The sequence below is a fragment of the Nannospalax galili genome, unplaced genomic scaffold (assembly GCF_000622305.1).
Source record: "Nannospalax galili isolate Female #2095 unplaced genomic scaffold, S.galili_v1.0 scaffold24, whole genome shotgun sequence".
NCBI lineage: Eukaryota > Metazoa > Chordata > Mammalia > Rodentia > Spalacidae > Nannospalax > Nannospalax galili.
The window spans coordinates 2,281,326-2,297,691 of record NW_008352654.1 but is presented as its reverse complement, the minus strand read 5'-3'; the positions used below and the strand labels follow the sequence as shown (position 1 = coordinate 2,297,691).

The window sequence follows — 16,366 nt, the reverse complement described above, 5'->3', positions numbered from 1 at the left end:
ATTATTATTATTGCCAGTGATTTTTGTCCTCAAATGTCTTTCACTGTGGGTCTGTCCCCTGGAGTCTCAACAATCAACCCAGCATCATGCCCTTAAAGAAAAGTCATTTGATTTTTTGATGATAGCCATTCTTACCAGGGTGAGATAGAACATTAAAAAAAAAAAGATTTATGGGTGCTGGAGAGATGGCTCAGCGGTTAGGAGCACTGACTGCTCTTGCAGAGGACCTGGGTTCGATTCCCAGCACCCACATGGTGGTTGCAGACCATCCTTAACTCCAGTTCCAGGGGAATCCGACACCCTCCTCTGACCTCCATGGCATTGCACGACATGGGTGCACTCACATACATGCAGGCAATACACTCATACACATAAAATAAAAATAATAAAATATATTTTTTAAAAAGATGTATTTATTTTCACTTTGTGTTTGAGTGTTTTGCTGGTGTGTTTGCACACCATGTCCATGCCTGGTGTCCTCAGAGTCCCCTGGAACTGAAGTTATAGGTGGCTGTTAGCTGCCATGTGGGTGCTAGGATCTGAACCTAGATCCTCCTCAAGTGCAGCAAGTGCTCTTAACAGTTGAACCATTTCTCCAGCCCATGTCAAAGCAGTTTTAATTTGCACTTCCTTGGTGGCTGAGGATGTTGAACACTGTTTTAAATATCTCCTAGTCATTTTTCTTCTTCTTTTGAGACCTCTATGTTCAGTTCCATAGCCCATTTAAAAATATTTTATTATTTTTAATTTATATGTATGAGTATATTGCCTGCATGTATGTAAGTGCACGCATGTTGTGCAATGGTCCATGGAGGTCAAAAGAGGGCATCAAATCCCCTGGAACTGGAGTTATGGATGGTTGTTAGCCACCATGTGAGTGCTGAGAATCAAAACTGGGTCCTCTGCAAAAGCAGCCAGTGCTCTTAACCATCTGAGCCATCTTTCCAGCCCCCTAGCCCATTTTTGATTGGGTTGTGATTATGAATTTTAAACCACCAAAATTAAAGAGTATCCAATTTTATAAAATAAATACCTGTGTCTTTCTTTTTATCACTGTGACAAAATACCTGATTAAAAAAACAACTTAAGGAAGGATGGATTGATTTTTGCTTACAGCCTCAGAAGTTTTGGTCCATACCTGGCCTGCTCCAATGCTCTTGGCCTGAGCTAAGGCAGACTGTCATGACAGTAGGATGCAGAAAGATGAAAGGGGCCTGGACAAGATATGCTCTTCAAAGACATGGTCCCAGTGACCTACTTTCTTTAACTAAGTTCCATTTCTTTTTGTTTGTTTGTTTGTTTGATTTGCTTTTTTTTGGTCTTTTTGAGACAAGGTCTTCCTGTAGCTGCAGCTGGCCTGGATTTGCTAATGGAGACCTGGCCTCAAACTCACAGAGATCTTCCTGCCTCTGCCTTCCAAGTGCTGGGATTAAAGGTGTGCACCACCACACCCGGCTATGTTCCATTTCTTAACAGACCATTCATTTAAGAATTCATTGGTAAGTTAATCCATTGAGAAAGTTAGATCCTTCATGATCCAATCACCTCTCATCAGCCTCATCAGCACATGATGCCATTTGGGGGACATCCTTTATATTTAAATTATAATACTATTAGCATAAAAGCAGAGCTAGGATGAAATACAGTAATAGAGGGATTTCAAGACCCTATTCTAGTCAATAGATATTTAAAGTGCAAAAAACCCAGAGTTAAATGACATTACTGGTCAAATGGACTTAGCGGGTGTATAGTATCTTCTGTTCAACAGCTGTAGAAGATAAATTCTTTTCATCAATGCATGGAACTTTTTCTAGAACAGACCATATATTAGGTAAATTAAAATGGTGGCTCAGGCCTTTAATCCCAGCACTCAGGAGGCAGAGGCAGGAAGATCTTTGTGAGTTCAAGGCCAGCCTGGTTTACATAGTGAGTTCCAGGACAGCTGGGGCTACAAGGAGACCCTGTCTCAAAAACACCAAAAAAAATTGGAAATAATATTTTGTATCTGTTTTTTTTTTCTACGTTTTGTATTTTTTTTTCAGACAGGATCTCACTAAGTAGCCCTGGCTGACCTGAAACTCACTATGTAGACTTGGCTGGCCTCAAACTCCCAGATTCACCTGTTTCTGCCTCCTGAGTGCTGGAATTAAAGACATGTGCCACTGTGCCTGGCTCCTACATCTGTTTTTATAACAATGGAATAGAAATAGAAATAAAAAAGGAGAGGGAGGAATGTACAAATTATACAAATGTAGGCATTGAGTAACACTTCTATGCTGTTGTTTCAATGCTGGGGAGCAAACCTAGAGCCTTGTACATCCTGGACAAGCTCAGTTATATTCTCAGCCTTAAACAACCCACGTTTGAGTAAGCAGTGGCTTACTGACAAAGGCATGGTTACAGAGATTAAAATTTATTTTAAGGGGACTGGAGAGATGGCTCAGTGATTGAGAGTACTTGCTCCTCTTGTAGAGGATCCAGGTTCAGTTCCAACACCCACATGACAGCTCAAACCAGCTGGAACTTGGGTTCCAGGTGATTCAATGCCCTCTTCTGGCCTTCATGGTCACTGCATGCACACAGCACATGCATATACACAGGCAAAACACTCGCACACATAAAATAAAAATAAGTAAATATTTTAAAAAATTCTTTTAAAGTGGGGCAGGTGGCTTGGGTCTATAATTCCAGCTATTTGGGAGGCTAATGGAAAAGAATCATTAAATTCAAGGCCTGCCTGTACAACATGGTGAACTTAAGCATAGCTTGGGCAAAGAACTTAGTTATCCCTAAAGCCCAGCTCTCTATTTACTTTTATTTTCAGACTGACTATAAGTTTTCCAAGCTATGCTTAAATTCACCCTGTAATACAGGCCTTTTGAAAAAGCCATATGGAACCTACTACTGTAGAAGCTTCTTATAGAATATACATTTAAAAAAAAGAGTTTAGGGATCTGGAGAGATGGTTCAGTGGTTAAGAGCACTGGCTTCTCTTGCAGGGGACCCGGGTTCAATTCCCAGCACTCACATGGTGGCTAACAACTGTTCATAACTCCAGTTCCAGGGGATCTGATGCCCTCTTCTGACTTCTGTGGGCATTGTATGACACAGGTACCCTTACATATATATATATAGGCAATACAGTCATACACATTAAAAAATAAAATAATTTTTGGTCTTTTTGAGATAGGGTCTCCCTGTAGTCACAGCTGGCCTGGATTCACTATGGAGACCAGGCTGGCCTTGAACTCACAGAGATCCATGTGCTTCTGCTTCCAGAGTGCTGGGATTAAAGGCATGCACCACCACGTCCGGCTAAATAAAATATTTTTAAAAAATAGTTTAAATGGAGTTATCCTATAATGGGGGAACAATGCCCCTAACAGACACCACAGGCTAGCAAATAAAATCCCAATGCCAAGAGAGGGCTCTCTCTTTTGGAGTTGTTGACTCCAAAAGGTTCCCATATACCCTCAAATAATACTGGTTGTGCCAGGCTTGGTGGCACACACCTTTAATCCCAACACTTTGGAGGCAGAGGCAGGCAGATCTCTGTGAGTTTGAGGCCAAACTGGTCCACATAGTGAGTTCCAGGCCAATTGGGGCTATAGGGAGACCCTGTCTCAAAGACAAAAACAAACAAAAACCAAAAAAAAGACAAAGAAAAATATTACTGGCTATTGCCATTACTCTTGGTTATCTGCTAGAGCTTGACAGTAAGTACAAACATGGAGAAATCAAGCTGATATTAACTGTATTAATTTCTTTTCTGCAGCTGTGATAAAACACTGTGAACAAAGGAGCTTATAAAAGGGTTTTTTTTTAGCTTACAGTTCCAGAGGGTTAGGGTTTATAATGGTGGGGGAGCCATGGCAACAAAGGTGGCCAGAGCAAAAAGCCAAGTGATCACATCTTCAAGCAGGCATAGGAAGCAGAAAGTTACAGGAAATCCAGCAAGGCTTAAGAACTCTCAAAACCCACCCTTGCTTCCTCCAGCATGACCACACCTCCTAAAGCTTCCAAAGCAGTGCCACCAACTGAAAATAAAATGTCCAAACACTTGGAGCCTATGGGAGACATTCTCTTTCAAACCACTGCATTCCATTCCCTGGCCCCCATAGGCTCATGACCACATAAAATGCAAAGTGCATTTAGTCCACCTTCGAAAGTCCCCATAGTCTTTACCAGTCTCAATACTTTTAAAAAATCCAGAGTCCAAGCCAGGTATGGTGGTGCACCCTTTAATCCCAGCACTGGGGAGGCAGAGGCAGGCAGATTTCTGTGAGTTCAAGGCTGGCCTGGTCTACATTGTGAGTTCCAGGCCAGCTGGGGCTACAGGGAGACCCTGTCTCAAAAAGTCCAAAACAAAATAACCAATAGAGTCCAAAGTCTCTTCTGAGACTGACGGCAATCTCTTAACTATAAGCCCCTTTAAAAAATCAAAAGACAAATTACATACTTCCAACATACAATGGAACCAAATATGCACCCCATTCCAAAAGGGAGGAATGGGGGCATAGTGAGGGAATACCAGACCAAAATAAGAGCTGGAACTCAGTAGAGCAAACACCAAATCCAATAGCTCCATGTCTGACTCCTGGTACTTTACTTCCAAAGGGTTTAAATGGCTCAGCCCCTTCCTTTGCTACATGTGACATAACATCTCTCTCTCTAGGGCTGATACAACTCCCTACATGCAACTGTCCTTGGAAGATGTCTCACAGCTCTAGAGTCTCCACCATCTTCTTGGGGTCTCCACTGCCAGTCAGGTTTCACCTTCACCGCTTTTTGCAATGGCCTATCAAGGTCTCTTGGCCTGTCAGGGCCTTCTTTATTCAGGAACACCTCTAGTGCATGCTGCCTGCCCTCCACGGCTCTCTGAAACTGCAGAAGACTGGATGACCCCTTCACTCTTGCATCTTTCATACCTCTAAAGCCAAACATTTCCAAGTTTGGCTGCCAGTTTGGAATGGATCCTGGCCTGCTTTATCCATTTTAGCAGCTTTTCTATGCTGCGATTTTCTAGAAGCAGAAAGCCCCTCTCACATTTTCCTTTCAGAAGTTAGAGGCTTAGCTGGTGTGGTTTTGCCCCTGAAGTACTCTTTCCATTGAGGGCAAATCTCTAGGCCTCTCCTTATCACTCTAATCTCCTTATAAAAGAGAGCCTTTCCTTTAGCACATGCTATGGCTCCAACATTAATCTTAATGCTCTTTTAAAGCCCAAACTGTACATTTTGCATTTCTTTCTGCTCCATTTGCTCCTTTCATTGTAGATCTCCATAATATTGACAACTAATAACCATGCCACCATTTCTATGCTAGGCTGTCTTGAAATTCCTCCACCAAAGAAATTACTTCATTACTTTTAAACTCAGCCTCAGGCAAGCTCTTAGGTTGTGGGCAGAAAGCAGCCAGATGCTTTGCCAAAACATCCCAGTTACTGTTTAAGTCCTTATTTCCTTCTGGAACTACTTTGCTGTCAGCACTACTTTCCTCCAGGCTCTTACTAGAATGGACTGTTAAGCTCTGCTTACAGCATTCAAATACTTTTCTAGTCTAAACTTCAAAAATCTTCAACATTTCTCCAACAACCCATACGGTTAGGTCAGCTTCTTCACAGAAATGCCCTACTCCTTGTACAAATTTCTGTCTTCATTAGCTTTCTAATGCTGTGATGAAAACACTGACCAAAACCAACTTGGGGGAAAAGGGTTTGTCTTACAGTTCATAGTCCATCATCAGGTGAGGCCAAGGTGGGAACTTGGGCCAAGAACCTGGAACACAGACTATGGAGGTACACTGCTTACTAGCTTGCTCCCCTGGCCTGTGCTTAGCCTGTTTTTGTTTTTTCTCTTTTTAAGATAGGATTTTCCTGTAGCCCCAGCTGGTATGGTAGACCAGACTGGCCTCTATCTCGAAGAGATCTGCTTGCCTCTGTCTCCCAAGTGCTAGGATTAAAGGCATGTACCACCATACCTGCATGGTGGCTCACAACCAGCAGTAACTTGGGTTCCAGGTAATCCAATGCCATCTTCTGACCTCATACATGTGGCACATGTATACACACAGGCAAAACACTCATACACAAAATAAAAGTAGGTAAATCTTTTTAAAAATTCTTTTAAACTGGGCCAGGTGGCTTGAGCCTATAATTCCTACTATTTGGGAAGCTAAGGGAAGAGGAACATAAGTTAAAGGCCTGCCTATACTACATGGTGAATTTAAGCTTAGTTTGGGCTAGTATATTCTTTCTGGTCCCAGTATATTTTATACATCAGCAACCAGTGATTTTTTTTGCTTTAAATGTTTGCCTCAAGATATTTCAATTCTTTGTTGGGTATGATGGTGCATCTCTGGCATCCTAGCACTTAGTAGATAGGGGTTCAAGGTAATCCTTGGATACACAGTAAGTATAAGGGTAGCCTAGGTTACATATGGGGGGTTGAGTCTCACATTTGTCATAATTGTCATAATCATAAAGCATCCTAAACCCAATAAGGCTGGGGCTGATCCAGACACCACAGTTTCTCCAGCTCAACTTTTTTACATGGAACTCTGAACTGAAAGTCAGGGTCTCTTAATCATGGATAATTTCAGGGAACTTCAGAGGGAAATCCATCAAGGGGTACCCTTAGCTGGAGTAACCAGAGAGGTTCAGCTCTAGATTAGGCAAAGGATTTTGTCTTCCCATGAGGTCCTGACCCTAATGGCCCAGAAAATAATGTTTTGGTTTAATTCTAGAGATGGCATGTCATGTAACTGGGAATTAAGCTCAACCACCTCATCAAGTCAGTGAACAGCACTAGAATTTCTATAGTTCACTGACCTCTCCTGAGCATATAGAACCTTTTGCGGCAGCTAACTTTCTTGCAGATATAGCACTCTTGACACTGGGCAAAGCAACTGCATCTTCTATACAGCATTTAAAACTAAGCCCTCCAGTGAAGGTGCTTGCAAGGGGCAGGCCTGGGCCATATCCTCAGTTCTTTTCCCTCATGCACTAGAGAGAGCTGTTTGTGCATCTCTTCACACCATCTGAGGCATCATGGAAGGGAAAGAGAAGTCACCTTTCTGGATTGTCTTCCCATTTCAATTTCTATGTTAGGGAGTGAGGTGCCCAGGTCAGTTCTTTGCAAGCTAAGTGTTCTCAGAATAAGAGGGCTGTAACACTAAAAACAAAACACCTCAAACCCAGGTATTCAAATACCCAGTAGTAGTTATTTCCTTAGCAGGAATGGGGGAAAAGGCCACTAAAATTGGAGACCTGGGGCCTAATTAGATAACTTGTGTTCCGTTTGCAAATATTTATTGAGCTTCTATTTGTCAGATACCTCAATATCCAGCTATTCTGAGCTGAGCTCTAGCGTTGGGTTCAGCCAAGGAGAGGCACTGGCAAGACACTGAAGGGCAAAAGTCGAGGAAAATCAAGGCACCCACATCTGCATGCCATCCAAGGTTGCTTCGCTCTCAGAAAGCTTCAGTTCCTTTCAGGCAGTCCTCTTTCTTTTAGGCTCAGAGATCACAATTCTGCACCAAAACTTGTTGGGTCCTTTTGTTTCCATTCTTCCAATGTCTTTGCAAATACCCTAGTCTCTTTTTATTTTTTTGAAATTTTTATCTTATTTTTAATTTTTTATTTAGTATTTTATGTGTATGTGTGTATTGCCTGCATGTAGATTAGTGTACCCGTGTCCTACAATGCCCGGTGGTCAGAGGAGGCTGTCAGATTCCCTGGGACTGGAGTTACAGACAGCTGTTAGCTGCCATGTAGGAGCTGGGATTCGAACCCAGGTCTTCTGCAAGAACAACTAGTGTTCTTAACTGCTGAGGCATCTCTCCAGCCCCCTCGTCTTTTTAAAACTCTCCTCATGTGCCCCAGTTTGCATGGGCCACTTGCTTCCTAATAGAATTCTGACTGAAAGAACCTCAATGGTACAACCCCAACTGACATTGACAGCAGCTACCTAGATCCATGAACCGGGGAGGGTGCAGACACGGGTGTTCCTTCAGTGCTGATGCACAGAGGCTATCAGTACAGTCTTCTCCACTTAAAAGTCCCAGCAGGTCTGTCAGGTATGGGAAATACATCCAGAGTATTAATGGACTTTTCTAAAGGCCCTCACAGTCTAAGATATAGCCACACTGCACCCCAGCTGTTCTGACTCCTTAAATACCGAGCTGACCTAGGAAGAGGCAAGGGAAGAGACTGAGAGGTTAAGAGGAGATCCGGGTCATGAATGTTCTTCAGGAACCACCAGATTTGCAGGGTGGGACTGTAGCTTCCCCGTTTTTAAATATTTTTTGTTTGTTTTGCTTTCAGCTTCGGCTGTCTTTTATACTTCGATTAGATACACGAGGTGGAATCCCAGATGAGTCTTTGTTCTTGGCCAACATTCTTCCTTTCGTTTGGGAAGCTGCTCCAAGAGGTCTCAGACCGCCTAGGAGTTGTCCGGTGACCAACCAATGGGGGTGGAGCAAGCGGTCCCGTCCCCGACCGCTTCCTGGGAAGCTGAGAGACCCTAGCTTCTCTAAATCCACTCTCCCCTCTCCATCCACCTCCTGACGGCCGAGATGGCAGCAACGCTGAGCCTAATTCTTCCTTTCGTTTGGGAAGCTGCTCCAAGAGGTCTCAGACCGCCTAGGAGTTGTCCGGTGACCAACCAATGGGGGTGGAGCAAGCGGTCCCGTCCCCGACCGCTTCCTGGGAAGCTGAGAGACCCTAGCTTCTCTAAATCCACTCTCCCCTCTCCATCCACCTCCTGACGGCCGAGATGGCAGCAACGCTGAGCCTAGAGCCCGCGGGCCGCAGCTGCTGGGACGAGCCGCTGCGCATAGCCGTGCGCGGACTCACCCCCGAGCAGCCCGTCACGCTGCGCACGGCCCTAAGCGACGAGAAAGCCGTGCTCTTCCGCGCCCACGCGCGCTACCGCGCCGACGCCGGCGGCGAGCTGGACCTGGCGCGCGCGCCCGCGCTGGGCGGCAGCTTCGCGGGGCTCGAGCCCATGGGGCTGCTCTGGGCCCTGGAGCCCGACAGGCCTCTCTGGCGCCTGCTCAAGCGGGACGTGCAGACGCCCTTCGTGCTGGAGCTGGAGGTGCTGGACGGCCACGAGCCCGACGGCGGGCGGCTGCTGGCCCGGGCGGTGCACGAGCGCCACTTCCTGCCGCCCGGGGTGCGGCGGGTGCCCGTGCGCGCGGGCCGGGTGCGCGCCACTCTCTTCCTGCCGCTGGGTGAGCCGCTCGGTCCTGTCCCTACAGATTTACACTGAAGAAAAACGTAGTTCCTAATGTTCTAGGACTCAGAGTGGAGGAAACGGCTGGACCCAAAGGGTGCCTGATGTGGTATTGCTGTTTCTCCAAGATTTTCCTTTCCACTCCCACAGCAAGGTTAAGCTTTGTGTAGACTAGCAGCTATAATGGGAGGGAGGACTTTTCTGTCAACTAGCCATCTGAGATCACCCGACATTTTTACATAAAGGGATGCTTACTTAGCTTCTTTAGTGACCAAAATGAAACTACAGAATACATTACCCAACCTCAAGAGTGGTAAAACTTTCCAAAGCCTAACTTTACCAATTCATGTCAAGTGCCTGAAGGAAAAGTCACCCAAATATAAAGGCAGAGAGAGGTGAAGTGTTCGGTTATTCTGGGGAACAATTCGATTTTAAGTAGATAGATGAATATATCAACCTCTTAAGAGTCCATACATCCCCAACAATGGAATTGATGACTAACTGAAAGTACATTTCTAGCAGTCAAAGTAACTGAACCACAGCTGTGGGACTCAATGTGTAGGAATCTCCAAAGCAGCAGTGGGTGAAACAATCAAATCCCAGGAGAGCACGTTCAAGATGTGTCTGTCCCAATCAGCTGGCTGAAGTCCTTGTGCTCTGCCCTACTTGGAATCACAGGTAGGCAGAATAGCACCTGAAGTGCTGGTCTCTCGCACGTTCGTTTGCTCCCAGTGTTCTGTAGCAGGGATAGTCAGGCGGCAGCAGCACTAAGTGTCCTCCTCTAGTGTCACAGTCCTGCTTTGAGTATCAGAACCCTTAGTAGCCCATCACCAGGCTACTAAGCCAGGGTTACAGCTCTCATCCTGCAGTCTGAGACCCTGAACCCCTTCAGACTTGACAGCTGTCTGGGACTCTTCTGGAAACTAGAGCCTGCAGGTTCTCCTCTTTGGCTCCTTGCAACCTCTTACCTGTCTTTAGTCTCAGCACTCTGTTCCCTCTCATCATCTTTATTTCTGTTTCTTCCTTCTCCGGCCACTCTTGTTTGGTTTCTTTTTCAGCCAGTTGCCTGAACCCTTTCACACTCAGGAAGCATGCCCCTGCCAGAGGATGGGGTTCAAGCTAAGGCACTCTCCAGCTGATTGGAAGCTGGGGTATGCTCAGGAACTGGGTTGCCAGTGCTGGGCACCCACCATCACAGCAAGTGCCGCTCAAGGGTGAGAGCAGTGACCTACCTTAGCAGTTTCACAGCTTGGTCTGCTAGTCTGCCATCGCTGCCTTCTTTCTTTGTGTTATCAGCCTAGCCCACACTGAAAGTAGCCAAAAAAAGACCACTCAAGAGAAGTCTTCCATTGGGTCTAATGCTAAGCCAGGGGAGGCAGTGCAAGGGAGTGTCTACCAGGGACTTGCTGGACCCCAAGTAATCTCCTGTTTACAGAGCTAGAAGGTGTGTTTGACTAATCATAGCTTTGCTTCTTGGTACTACTAACACGGTCCTGCTGGCAGACCAGGGGAGATTCTGACCACAGCAAAGTCTGGTATGAATTGTTTGGAACGGTCCTGGCTGCAGCTCCACCTTCAGGAGCCATGGCAGTCAAGCATAGTTTTTGTGTGGTTGTCTTGTGTTGTCCATAGTGTTCAGGATGGCGGGTGCTGGTGGGCTGGCTATTAGGCCATTTTCCTTTTGCTCAAGGCAGCTAAAACTGCAAAGAAGAGTACAACAGCCACTAATTAGGGAATCAGATTCCCCTATCCCAACATCTTTGATTATTATAGGAAAATGAACATTAGGAGAGCTTACACTATAAACTTGAGGAACTTCTCACTAACAAGGATTTAAAAAAATTATTATTTTATGTGTATGCATGTATTACCTGCATGTAGGTAAGTGCACCTATGTCATGCAATGCATATGGAGGTCAGAAGAGAATGTCAGATCCCCTGGGACTGGAGTTATGGACAGTTGTTAGCTGCCATGTGGGTGCCGGGATTTAAACCCAGGTCTTCTGCGAGAACTACCAGTGTCCTTAACCACTGAACTATCTCTCCAGCCCCACTAACAAGGATTTTTAAGAAACTTTAATAGTGCATGCCACCTGCCCATACCCAAGGCCTTTTCTTTGCCTCAGTTACATTAAGATAAAATTCACAAAATAGGCAAAATAAATATAATTATTGCATGAGGGCCATGTATGTGGAGGTCAGGGGACAACTTATGGGAGTTCCCACTTTCTACCATGTGGGGTGTCAGGCTTGGTAGGTGCTTTTAACCACTGAGCTTTCTGAAACAAAATATTCAATGTACATACATAAGTGGTGATACCAGGAGGCATCAATACACAAAATCTAGAGTGGAAAAGAAGGAACGGGCAAAGGTAGGGCTTCTGAAGCAATGTGCTACCTGCTAGGTGTTTGCTGGCAGTATAAGGGTTTTCTAGAGGAACAGAACTGATAGAATGAATGTATATTGTGAAAAGGGATTTATTAGATTGGTAAGGGGGTAGATAATCCAATATGACTATCTGCATGCTGGAGAGGCTGAGAACCTGGTAGCTGCTCAGTCCTTGAAGCTGGATGCCTTAGCAGTCCCAACCTGACACTGAAGGTCTCCAGAATTTCTAGAGAGCCATAGGTCTTTAGTCCATGTTGGAAGGATAAAGAATCTGGGTTTCCAGTGTCAGCCAAGGATGGCAACAAGCAGCAGCAGCAACAACAACAACAACAATGGGATAGATACACTCACACACAAAAGAAGAGTGGCAAACAAAACAGGACTGCCTTTCCCCTCAGACCTCTTTGTATCTGGGCTACCACCAGAGGTACTGCCCACCCTGGGGGAGGATCTTTTCTCCACAGTTAACCCTTCTGGGAAATGCTTGGAGGGTGTCTCTCAGTTGACTCCAGATCCAAACAGGTTGAAATCAAGATTATCCATCACTGGGAGCTAAAGAGATGGCTCAGCAGTTAAGAGTACTGGGTGCTCTTGTAGATGACCCTGGTTAGGTTCCCAGCACCCACATGGTAGAGAACAACTGTCTGTAACTCCAGTTCCAGGGAATCTGATGCCCTCTTCTGGCCTCTGCAGGCATTGCATGACATGGGTGCACTTACATATATGCAGGCAAAACACCCATACACATAAAATAAAAAATAAACTTTAAAAATTATCATACTGGGTTATTGTTTATTGTGTGATGGATCTGGTTGCTACACATCCTCAATGGCAGTTGGTTTTATCATTATGGGGGCAGAAGAGGGTAACATTTTTACTGTTGTTATTGTTTTATTTGCAAAGTGTAACTCAGTGGTTCATGCTGAACAAGCATTTCATTCCCACCTCCTTTGTTGTAAACATCTGTGGAGATTTGAGGCGTTAGGTGTAGAGGGCCACTCTCTGCATGCTGAAAGACCAGAAGTCTTTCAGCATTTACAATTTTTATTTTATTTTATTATTTTTATTTTATGTGTATGAGTGTATTACCTGCATGTATGTAAGTGCACCCATGTCGCCCAGTGCCCACAGTTGTCAGAAGAGGGTGTTGGATCCCCTGGAACTGGAGTTACAGATGGCTGTTAGCTACCATATGGATGCTGGGAATTGAACCCGGGTCCTTTACCAGAGCAGCTAGTGCTCTTAACTACTGAGCCATTTCTCCAGCCCCAGCATTTTAAATTTTTCAAAATTTTTATTTGCCTTCAGCATTTTTGATTATCAGTTGCAAACCTTGTCATCCTCAAAACAGGAACAAGTGACTTTTGATGCTACTGCAGCAAAATATTTAGTTTTGTTTTGTTTCTTCCCCAGAACCTGGCCCCTATCCTGGGATTATAGACCTTTTCGGAGTTGGAGGTGGCCTTCTGGAGTACCGAGCTAGTCTGCTTGCTGGGAAGGGTTTCGCTGTCATGGCTCTGGCTTATTATAACTACGATGACCTCCCTAAGGGCATGGACACCATGCGCATGGAGTACTTTGAAGAAGCTGTAAACTACCTGCTTAGCCACCCTGAGGTTAGATCTTCCCTAAGTTCTATGGGCCCCTAATCAGATCTCCTCATGTTTGCTCTTGGTAGACTGAGCACATTTATGACTGCCCCTCTCTACTCAACACACTCTGCCTTTCATGGTCACTTCTCAGTCAGTCCGGGACATTATGGTAAAGAACTCGCTCTGGGTTTGACAGAGAAAGTAAAGGGAAAGAAAAAGGGGATGCCCATCCCCAGAAGGTGCTCATTCAAATGCTTGTGTTTTATAGTCCTCTCTGAAGCACAGGGTGAACGTTAATGGGGACTAGCTGTTTTGAGATACTAGATTCAGCACATCCCAGGTTGAGGTGAAAATCCTTGCTTATTTTATAATTTTATATTCAGAACTTAACATGGCTAGAAGATTGGAGCTCTTTCAAAGGTGGAGCCAGTGTAGGTTGTATCTGGAGAAAAGTTAAGTTGGAGGTTTAATTTTGCCATTTTCTACCTCCACGACCTCAACTCTCTGTTTTCTCCCTGGATAAACAGATGTCCTATTTTCATTTCTGTTGCTATGATTAAAAAAATCTAGACAAAAGAGCAACTTAGAGGAGAAATTTTATTTTAGCTCCCAGCTCCAGATTACAGTTTATCATAGTGAGAAATTCCCAGTGGCAAAAGCTCAAAGGAGTTGATCACATCCATAAAGAGGATCAGAGAGCAAAGAATACATGCATGCTAGTGGTCAGCTCTCTTTTCTGTTCTATTAGTCCAGAGCCCACCCATGAAATGGTGCTGCCCACATTGAGAGTGAGTCTTCCCACCTGAATTAACTGAATTAAGAAAACCCTCACAGGCATGCCCACAGGCCAACCCAGTCCAGACAATTCTGGATTGATGCTTTCTTCCCAGGTGATTCTGCATTGTGTCAAGGTGACATTTAAAAACTGACCATCACAGTATCTCAGTTAAAATATCATTTAATCATGTAATTCTTAGTGCTTTAGTAAGGAGTAACATTTTAAAGTAGTCAAGGGTGCTGTTGCCAGGAATAGGCAGGGGTGGAGGGCAGAGACTGAGGTTGAGATTGATTGAGAGGTCAACCAAAAGGCCATTTGCTTATAACCTAGAGGACACTAGGATTAAGGACAGGAGCAATCCTGTGGGGCAGTGCCAACCCAAACCATCGGTAAGGCACTGTATAGGGAATGGATGAAAAGAAAATTCAAGAAACAGTCTTTCTCTCAGAGTAGAGAAGACATTTACTAGCATAACTAGAGTCTCAGGACTATAAGTAAATGGAAGATGTACCAGAGCGGGAAGGACCTGAGGGGAATGAGCCAGAGACAGAACCGTAAAGGAAGATAGGAAGCAGGAATGGTAGGCCAGTCCTGGAGAAAGAGAGTAGATACCATCCCAAACACAAGTAGAGGGGCCTTGAGATCGGGTGCATATGCAAGAGCTTGATTTGACCTGGACGTAGGGAGACTGGAGAGTGAGACAGTGTGGCATTCCCACCCCATAGCTTTTTGCTTTCTCAGTGAAGTATGAACAGCTGAAGGTGATGGTACATGAGGGCATTAAAGAGGCTGGAAGAGGTAGGAGAGGATGAGATGTCCTTTGGAGAAGTGGAGAGCAGAACACCAGTGTCCATGCTGGTGCTCATGTGAAATGAAAGGTCAGCCAGCAGAAATGCCTATTTTCCTCAGCAGTTCCATTTGGTCCATTGTCTCAATAGTCTAATAGTCAAAGGGAGAAACACAAGTGTCTTTTTAAGACATCCTCATTCTTGCCGGGATGGCTCCAAGAATGGGTAAGAGCCAGATCTAAGCTGAGATCACCTGACTTTCAGGCTAGGCATACTCACTGAACTATGGTTCTCCTGGACTAATTCTGTTATTCTTTTGTCCTTTTCTCAGGTAAAAGGTCCAGGAATTGGGCTGTTTGGGATTTCCAAAGGGGGAGAACTTGGCCTTGCTATGGCCTCTTTCCTGAAGGGCATCACAGCTGCTGTGATCATCAACGGCTCTGTGGCTGCTGTCGGGGGAACCATTTACTACAAGGATGAGAGTGTACCCCCTGTGTCCATACTGAAAGATCGTGTCAAAATGACCAAAGATGGCCTCATGGATATTGTGGATGGTCTGCAAAGCCCTTTGGTAGAATCAAAGAGCTTCATCCCCGTGGAGAGGTCTGATACCACCTTCCTGTTCCTGGTAAGTCAGGATGACCACAACTGGAAGAGCGAGTTCTATGCCAATGAGGCCTCCAAACGCTTACAGGCTCATGGGAAGGAAAAGCCCCAGATCATCTGCTATGCAGAAGCGGGGCACTACATTGAGCCCCCTTACTTCCCCTTGTGCAAAGCTGGCATACACCTCCTGGTCAGTGCTAATATCACCTTTGGAGGGGAGCCTAAGGCTCATGCCATGGCCCAGGTAGATGTGTGGCAACAACTCCAGGCTTTTTTCCACAAACAATTGGGTGATAAGAATTAGGAGTTAGTTTGGGGGAAAAGGTACAAATATATTGTTTGACCATCAACTCTGATTAGTTCATTTGAGCATATAACTCCTGTAGCTTTTAAGGTTTTTTTTAAAAAATATTTTCTTTGTTATTTTTATTTTATGTGTATGAGTGTATTGCCTGCATATATGTGAGTGCACCCGTGTTGTGCAGTGCTTCAGTGGTCAGAAGAGGGCTTCGGATTCCCCTGGAACTAGAGTTAAGAACAGTTCATAGCCAACATGTGGGTGATGAGAATCAAATCCAGAACTCTGGAAGAACAGAAAGTATTCTTAACCACTCACAGCAGTCAGTGCTCTTTTTAAATTTTTTTTGTCTTTTGAGACAGGGTCTCCTTGTAGCCCCAGCTGTCCTGGAACTCACTATGTAGACCAGGCTGGCCTCGAACTCACAAAGATCCGCCTGGCTCTGCTTCCCAAGTGCTGGGATTGAAGGTGTGCGCCACCACGCACAGCTTTTAAGTTTTAAAAATTAATATTATTAAAAATAGTGCCCATCCCAGGGGTGGAAATATGATTCAGTACCAGAGCACTTGACTAGCCTGTGCAAGACCCTGGGTTCAATCTCAAGTAGAAAAAAATAACAAAAAAAGAGAAATGTTTTAAGGAAATGGTACCTATCCAAAAAATTGTTTTTTTGGTGGGGGGGGGG

General features: G+C 44.9%; 1 protein-coding gene across 1 annotated transcript; it reads left to right on the top strand.

The window, feature by feature from the left end:
- Positions 1–8,617: 8,617 nt before the first annotated feature.
- LOC103747384 (acyl-coenzyme A thioesterase 1) lies at positions 8,618–15,773 on the top strand. Its single transcript, XM_008849776.2, has 3 exons — positions 8,618–9,228; positions 13,033–13,235; positions 15,109–15,773. The coding sequence occupies exons 1-3, from the start codon at positions 8,772–8,774 to the stop codon at positions 15,685–15,687; spliced, it is 1,239 nt and encodes a 412-aa protein (XP_008847998.1). The 5' UTR covers positions 8,618–8,771; the 3' UTR covers positions 15,688–15,773.
- The last annotated feature ends 593 nt before the right edge of the window (positions 15,774–16,366 follow it).